This window comes from Synchiropus splendidus, chromosome 19, assembly GCF_027744825.2.
Source record: "Synchiropus splendidus isolate RoL2022-P1 chromosome 19, RoL_Sspl_1.0, whole genome shotgun sequence".
In the NCBI taxonomy this organism is placed as follows: domain Eukaryota; kingdom Metazoa; phylum Chordata; class Actinopteri; order Syngnathiformes; family Callionymidae; genus Synchiropus; species Synchiropus splendidus.
The window spans coordinates 16,150,278-16,156,937 of NC_071352.1; the positions used below are offsets into that span (position 1 = coordinate 16,150,278).

Sequence of the window (6,660 nt, forward strand, 5' to 3'; positions counted from 1 at the left end):
TCTGCTTCACACAAGAAGTCATCAACACACTTTCTTCAGAACGGCTCAAAGCTGAGCTCTTTTTTTGTCCTCCCTCCCAAACACACGCTGGCGATCTCCAGGCACCACCACCACGCACCGCCCCGCGAGAAAATTGTTGCGCGTCTATTTAACCATGTACGGTAAAGACGGCTAACCGCTCCCAAGAAACGTGTTGCGCTTCGAGATGAGCTGAAAACAGACTGACGACGATGTGTTGACACACATTCAACTCAGTCTTCCACCGGAAAGATGGTACTGTAATGCTGTATTTAAAATCATTTAAAAAAAACACTTTTTTCCCTGTGAGTTTTGATCTGTAACTATATATATATATATACCATATACCATTGATTTGGGGGAAATGTGTAACAATATGGATATGTATGTGTATATGTATGCATCCTTGAATGGCCATGTGCTGCTGGTGGAGCCACTGAGTTGATCCTGGATTTCCCGGCTGCCACGGGGGGTGGGGGGGGGGGGGGCGTCCTTCGCCAGAGCGTCGGTGGTCGCTACTCGCCTCTGCAGCTTTCTCTCTCGCGGGTGAGTGTCGCCTCCTCCTTCAGCCTGAATCCTGCCTTGAGTCTGCTGAGAGGCGCCGGAGGGTCTGACCACCATTTAATCCGCAGGGATTAGCGAGGATCAGCGAGGAGCCGCGATGATGTCCTCCTACTTCCACCCCACCAAGGAGGCGGAGATGGCGGCCATGAGCGAGCCGCTGTGCCTGGAGAGAGGTACGGCCCATCGATGCACTCACCCGGTTCATCGTCGCGTCAAAGACATTGTCATGGACGCGGCATCACCGTGTGATCGGTGCCGCTGGCGCTGTCACGTGACAAGTCCTCCTGCTGACTGACATGCGTATGTGGCGACGTCTTGACCGAACGTCCAATTTTAGTGTCGCGGTTCGAGTGCGTCAAAGGCGCGGTCATCCTTCGGTGCAGCAACCCTGTTGTCAGCGGCGCGGAGGCGACACGAGTGCGTCATTGTGGCATTGAGCGGCGTGAAACCGCCACAGGCTGACGCGATTGGATGAGAAGGAAAACAGTGCGCGAGTGAAGGTCGGAACTATTGAGCTGAAATGAAAGGAAGCGCGTCCTCAGCTGAGGTGTTCGGACGCGCGAGGAAAGCCTGGTGTCAAATGAAAGACTCAAGTGGCCAGTAGAGGGCGCGTCCTGCTTCAAGTGAGCGTCAGCAAGCGACGCGCTTTCACACCCACGTGGTCCGACTAGCTCCTTTTCTGACCAGCGTGAAAATGACAGATTAGTTTTGAAGATTCGATGTCAAAACAAAATGGGAAACGTAAACAACGCGAGCAAGCAAGAACAGAAGCGCGGTCATTGGACCATGCGGTTGGTTGAAGTTCAAACTGGCTTTTGGAGTCGTTTCCCCGGGATGGTCAGAAAATCCAGGTGTGTGTTTGTGTGTCAGATGTGTGTCGCGTGATCGAGCTGCTGGACCGACTGCAGAGGAGTGGAGAACTGCCTCCGCCCAAGCTCCAGGCGCTGCAGCGCGTCCTGCAGAGCAAGTTCTGCGCCGCCATCCGAGAGGTGAGTCCAGTCAAGACCCCCCCCACACACACACACACACACACGTCCCAGCAGTGGCTTCAGAGGGAATGCATTGATTTAGGAAGGAACTGTGATGTGCGCCGCAGGTGTACGAGCAGCTCTACGACACTCTTGACATCGCGGGAGGACCAGAGGTCCGAGCTCAGGCTACCGCCAAGGTAGGTCTGTCCTTCAAGGAGCCAAAGGTTCCAGAGTGACCCTGGATTCCTCAGGCGACAGTGGCGGCCTTTGCCGCCAGCGAGGGTCACGCCCACCCACGGGTGGTGGAGCTGCCCAAGACCGAGGAGGGGCTGGGCTTCAACATCATGGGGGGCAAAGAGCAGAACTCCCCCATCTACATCTCCAGAGTGATTCCAGGAGGCGTCGCCGACCGCCAGGGGGGGCTGAAGAGAGGGGACCAGCTGCTGTCCGTCAACGGAGTGGTACGCCCACTTCCTGTCTGAGGCTGGGGGTGGGGTCTCACCCGTGTGTGTGTGCGCTGCAGAGCGTGGAGGGGGAGCACCACGAGAAGGCCGTGGAGCTGCTGAAGGCTGCTCAGGGCTCCGTCAAGCTGGTGGTGCGCTACACGCCCAAGGTCCTGGAGGAGATGGAGGCTCGCTTCGAGAAGATGAGGAGTGCTCGCCGGCGCCAGCAGCACACCAGCTACTCGTGAGTCCCCGCCGCACCGCGCCCACGCTCACCTTGACCAACGCCGCCTGTCCACAGGTCTCTGGAGTCGCGAGGCTAGCGGCGCCACGCCAGTGCCCTGTTGGTCCAGCAGGAGGAGCCACGGCCACCAAACCAAAGTAGCCTCCAACACCTGTCACCTGAACTTCTGAAGGAAGCCGAACGCCCCGTCCTCCCGTGTTCCTTAGTCGAGTGCTGAAGAAGCTAGTTCTCTGACCCCGCCTGCCAGGGCGCCGTGACCTTAGTGTGTGTCTGTGTGTGTGTGCTCAGTGGCTTCTGCGGGGGGACCTCAACTGTCCAGATGTGCCTCCTGACACGTGTGTGACCATGTGAGGACCAGAGGATGGACAGATGTGAACGTGCCACTGTTGTTTATTGCTGGTTTGTTGATCCAGAATAAAGGTCAAGACTGAAGGCTGAGAAGCTCCTCTGACCTCCAGCCACTATACACACACACACACGTACAGGTGTAAGTGGACATAGGGCCATTGCGCATACACACTCCACGGATGTCATGTGACTTCTGGTGAGGCGGTGACATCTGTTGTGTTGCCATGTTATGTAGTTTGTCATGTTATGCGTCATGTTATGTAGTTTGTCATGTTATGCGTCATGTTATGTAGTTTGTCATGTTATTAAGTGTGTCAGGTTATGTGTCATGTTATGAAGTGTGTCATGTTATGCGTCATGTTATGAAGTGTGTCATGTTATGAAGTGTGTCATGTTATGCGTCATGTTATGCGTCATGTTATGCGTCATGTTATGAAGTGTGTCATGATTTTTTTTTGTCATGTTATGCATCATGTTATGACTTTTATCATGTTATGTAGGTTGCCATGTAATTATTGTTATTTTTTGTCATGTTATGATTTTTGTCATGTTGTGTAGTTTCTTTTTTTTTTTTTTTGCTATGTTATGCACCATGTAGTTTTTCATATTTTTTTTGCCATGTTATGACATTTGCCATGTTCATCATGTTATGTCATTTGGTATTACAGAGAATTTGACATAAAACCAGTTAACTGCATAAACATGATAAATGACATAACATGACAACATTACAGGCTACATAACTACTTACTTCAATCCATTATAAACATGCGCATGTTACTTGACTATTAAATGACTAAACCTTTAATATCACAAAGTATAAACTATGATATCAGGTGTTCTGACATGAAGAAATATGACATCACCACAACTGACTACACATCATGACAAATACCTGAACAAAGCATCACAAATGACATGAGAACACAACACAACAAACTGTGAGAGAACATACACTCGAGCAGAGCCTCTGGTTGAGCCTTCTGCAGTATTCTGTCATCGTATCCGAGGTGTCATGACCCAGTCAGCACAAGTCGGTGTTTCTCCAGCGACACAAGGAGCGCATGCGCACACACACAAACACACACACACACACACACAGCTGGGATGACTGGACACGTTCAGGACAATGGTGGCGATGGTTTTATTTGGCATGATTTCCCGATGACCGCTCCGGGGTGAAGACTGTTCTCCTGGCTGATCACGCATTTCCGTGCCTCAGACCTTGGAGTTGAGCTGGCTCCTCCTGACGAGCGACTTGCTGATCTCAGCCAGCGAGCGACAGCCTGTGCACACACGCCGTCAGAGCAGGACCGGGGGAGGGGGAGGAGGGCGGCGGGGTGGTTACCTGCCAGAGCCATGGCCAGTCGCAGCTCCTCCCTCAGCAGCTCCAGCACCTCCCGCACGCCCTGCTCCCCCTGCACACGCACGCACGCACCACCGCTGAGCACCAGGCCGCACCACAGGTCAGAGCAACGCTCCCGCTCACCTGACACGCCAGGCCCCACAGCACCGGGCGCCCCACGAACACGGCCTTGGCCCCGAGAGCCAGCGCCTTCAGGACGTCCGTCCCTCGTCTCACGCCGCCGTCCACGAAGACGTCGCAGCGGCCCTGCACGGCGCTCACCACCTCCTCCAGCACGTCCAGCTGCACGCACCAGTCACGGCTCACCACCAGGGGTCTCACACACACACACACACACACACGCACGCACACGCACACGCACACGCACACGCACACGCACACACACAGAGCAAGAGGGCAACGCACCGTGGCAGGAACTCCGTCCAGCTGTCGGGCGCCGTGGTTGGACACCAGGATGCCGTCCACACCATGAGTGACAGCCTGGACCGCATCTTCAGCTGCAGACAAGAGCAGTTGTTGAGACGGTGCGTGCGTGCGTGCGTGCGTGCGTGCGTGCGTGCGTGCGTGCGTGCGTGCGTGCGTGCGTGCGTGCGTGCGTGCGTGCGTGCGTGCGTGCTCTTCTGTTCTTCCAGTCGACAGCACCACTTCAGCAGGAAATATCGGATGTTCTTGTTTTAAGACTAAAACTTTCTTCTTTTTATCGGCCATTTTAGTGTTTTTCTTGTTCCTCAAAACACATTGAAAATGACTCTTGAAAATTCACACTTCTTAACATCCTTAATCACATTGAATCTTTTTAGGTTTGTTGCTTGTTACTTATATATTTTGGCTATTTTTCCGTCATTTTTCGCTGTCATCGCTGTCTTTCTTTTGATGGTGGCCCCTCACAACGGTTACTGTTTCTAATGTGACATTTAATTTCCCACCTCTGGTTTAAGGGGAGAGGCTGGGGAAAGGGTGATGCCCCAGTGAGAGGTCCCCACAAGGACAGAAACATCAGCATGTGTGTGTGTGTGTGTGTGTACCGTTGAGGATGCCCTTCACCAGCACAGGCAGGTGTGTGTTGCTCTTCAGCCAGGCGATGTCCTCCCAGCTCAGACTGGGGTCGATGGCCTTGGACACGTAAACCGCCAAGCCGCTGTCGTCCCCGTAGTTCCCCTCGGAGAAGGCCAGGGCGGCGCCAGAGAAGTTGGCCATGCTGGACACACACAGGTTGGAACACGCTTCCCAGCAGCAGCAGCCCAGCGGTGGGTCCTACCTGAGGTGGGGGGGCAGCTGGAAGCGGTTGCGCATGTCGTCCCAGCGGCGGCCCAGGTACGGGGTGTCGACGGTGACGAAGATACCGGCGTAGCCCGCCTCCTCGGCCCGGCGCACCAGGGACAGAGACAGCTCTCGGTCTTTGTAGATGTAGAGCTGCAGCCACAGGACGTTGCTGCCGCCGCCCGCCGCCTCACTCATGGCCGACATCACTTCCTCCACGGAGGACGTGGCCCACGAGCTCAGCATCATGCCGGTTCCTGCCGCCTTGCACGCTGGGGAGAGTCACATGAGCGGTCAGAAGGTGCGCCCCGCCGCCGGGGGTCTGCCTGGAGCGGTACCTCTGGCCGTGGCTGCTTCCCCATCAGCGTGCGCCATCCTCTGCATGGCTGTGGCGGCGGCGCACACCGGCATGCTGAGGCTCCGACCCAGCACCCGGACGCTGGTGTCCACCGAGGAGACGTCCCTCAAGACGCGTGGGAGCAGGGACCACCTGGGGAGGAAGAGTCCTGCAGTCAGGCTCGTGCTGAGGAGCCACTCGGGGCCAGAGGAGGTCAGAGGTGGCTTCACTGACTTCACATGAACAGACCTGCCATGGTTCCACACCAGGCCAACGTAAAAAAACAATTCTGAAAAATTCAAAATAAAATGTCAATACTCATTGACAGTGGAATCTGGTGATGGAACAACTGCAGCTACAATGGTATTTAAAGTATCAGGTTTGCAAGCCGTGCAAAATATTGAAAGGACATAAAACATCACATCTGCATCGACTGGTGCTGACCAGAACTCAGAGGTCTCCGCCTCAGAAACCTCCAGCTCCAGTCACCACAGGCCTCAAGTCGACAAGAGCGACTCCTCCTGTGTGTGTGTGTTTATACTGCCTTGCGGGGACCAACTCCTGACAAAACACTATCCCTGTGGGGACCGTTTGCCGGTCCCCACAGGTCCAAAGCTCCATTTGAGGATGAAGACTTCTCAATAACTGGGTCATGTCAGTCTGGTTTCGGATGGTCAATGAGAAACTTCACACCGTCCCCACAGGGACAGCAATGCAAACGTGCGTGTGCGTGTGCGTGTGCGCGTTACCTCCTGAAGGCGGCCACGTTCTCGCCCAGAGTGGCCTCCTCTTCTGCACCTGAGCGGTAATAATCGTACACAGCTTTGGGAAGTATCTTCTTGGCGTCCGCCTCGAAGTCCGACACACACACGCGCTTCGCCGACATCCTGCAGTGAAAGGGGGTCCGAGCTGGGCCGGCTCCAGTGAGAGCGCTGCCCGGGTGGATCATTAACCTGCGGCCCGTCCGGCGCCAGATAAAGGCGGATCGATCCCACCACTGGGCTCCACCTCTGGCTGGATCCTGACGTGACGCGCTGCCGTGGTTACCTGGTGATGGAGTCAAGCGGACGCTGAACTTTGAGTCCTGGACTGTTGACAGTGCTGTTGAC

At 55.0% G+C, this 6,660-nt stretch overlaps 2 protein-coding genes across 2 annotated transcripts; one reads left to right on the forward strand and one right to left on the reverse strand.

Moving 5' to 3' along the window:
• Positions 1-510: 510 nt before the first annotated feature.
• lin7b (lin-7 homolog B (C. elegans)) lies at positions 511-3,902 on the forward strand. The gene is made up of 7 exons (XM_053852711.1): positions 511-564; positions 651-755; positions 1,453-1,571; positions 1,679-1,750; positions 1,805-2,014; positions 2,077-2,240; positions 2,298-3,902. Exons 2-7 carry the CDS (start codon positions 680-682, stop codon positions 2,317-2,319), a joined length of 663 nt encoding a protein of 220 aa, XP_053708686.1. The 5' UTR covers positions 511-564; positions 651-679; the 3' UTR covers positions 2,320-3,902.
• On the reverse strand, positions 2,901-6,521 carry hao1 (hydroxyacid oxidase (glycolate oxidase) 1). Its single transcript, XM_053852710.1, has 8 exons — positions 6,301-6,521; positions 5,553-5,704; positions 5,213-5,486; positions 4,980-5,152; positions 4,360-4,451; positions 4,078-4,236; positions 3,937-4,006; positions 2,901-3,874 (listed from the first exon to the last, which is right to left on the reverse strand). Exons 1-8 carry the CDS (start codon positions 6,498-6,500, stop codon positions 3,807-3,809), a joined length of 1,188 nt encoding a protein of 395 aa, XP_053708685.1. The 5' UTR covers positions 6,501-6,521; the 3' UTR covers positions 2,901-3,806.
• Positions 6,522-6,660: the final 139 nt, after the last annotated feature.

Excerpts from the sequence above, each read along its gene's own strand:
- lin7b (XM_053852711.1), top strand. The coding sequence starts at position 680 with ATGATGTCCTCCTACTTCCACCCCACCAAGGAGGCGGAGATGGCGGCC. Across the intron at positions 756-1,452 it reads GCCGCTGTGCCTGGAGAGAG|ATGTGTGTCGCGTGATCGAG; the intron begins GTACGGCCCATC and ends TTTGTGTGTCAG. Across the intron at positions 2,015-2,076 it reads TGCTGTCCGTCAACGGAGTG|AGCGTGGAGGGGGAGCACCA; the intron begins GTACGCCCACTT and ends TGTGCGCTGCAG.
- hao1 (XM_053852710.1), bottom strand. The coding sequence starts at position 6,500 with ATGATCCACCCGGGCAGCGCTCTCACTGGAGCCGGCCCAGCTCGGACC. Across the intron at positions 4,452-4,979 it reads GGTGAAGGGCATCCTCAACG|CTGAAGATGCGGTCCAGGCT; the intron begins GTACACACACAC and ends TCTTGTCTGCAG. Across the intron at positions 3,875-3,936 it reads ACTGGCCATGGCTCTGGCAG|GCTGTCGCTCGCTGGCTGAG; the intron begins GTAACCACCCCG and ends GTGTGTGCACAG.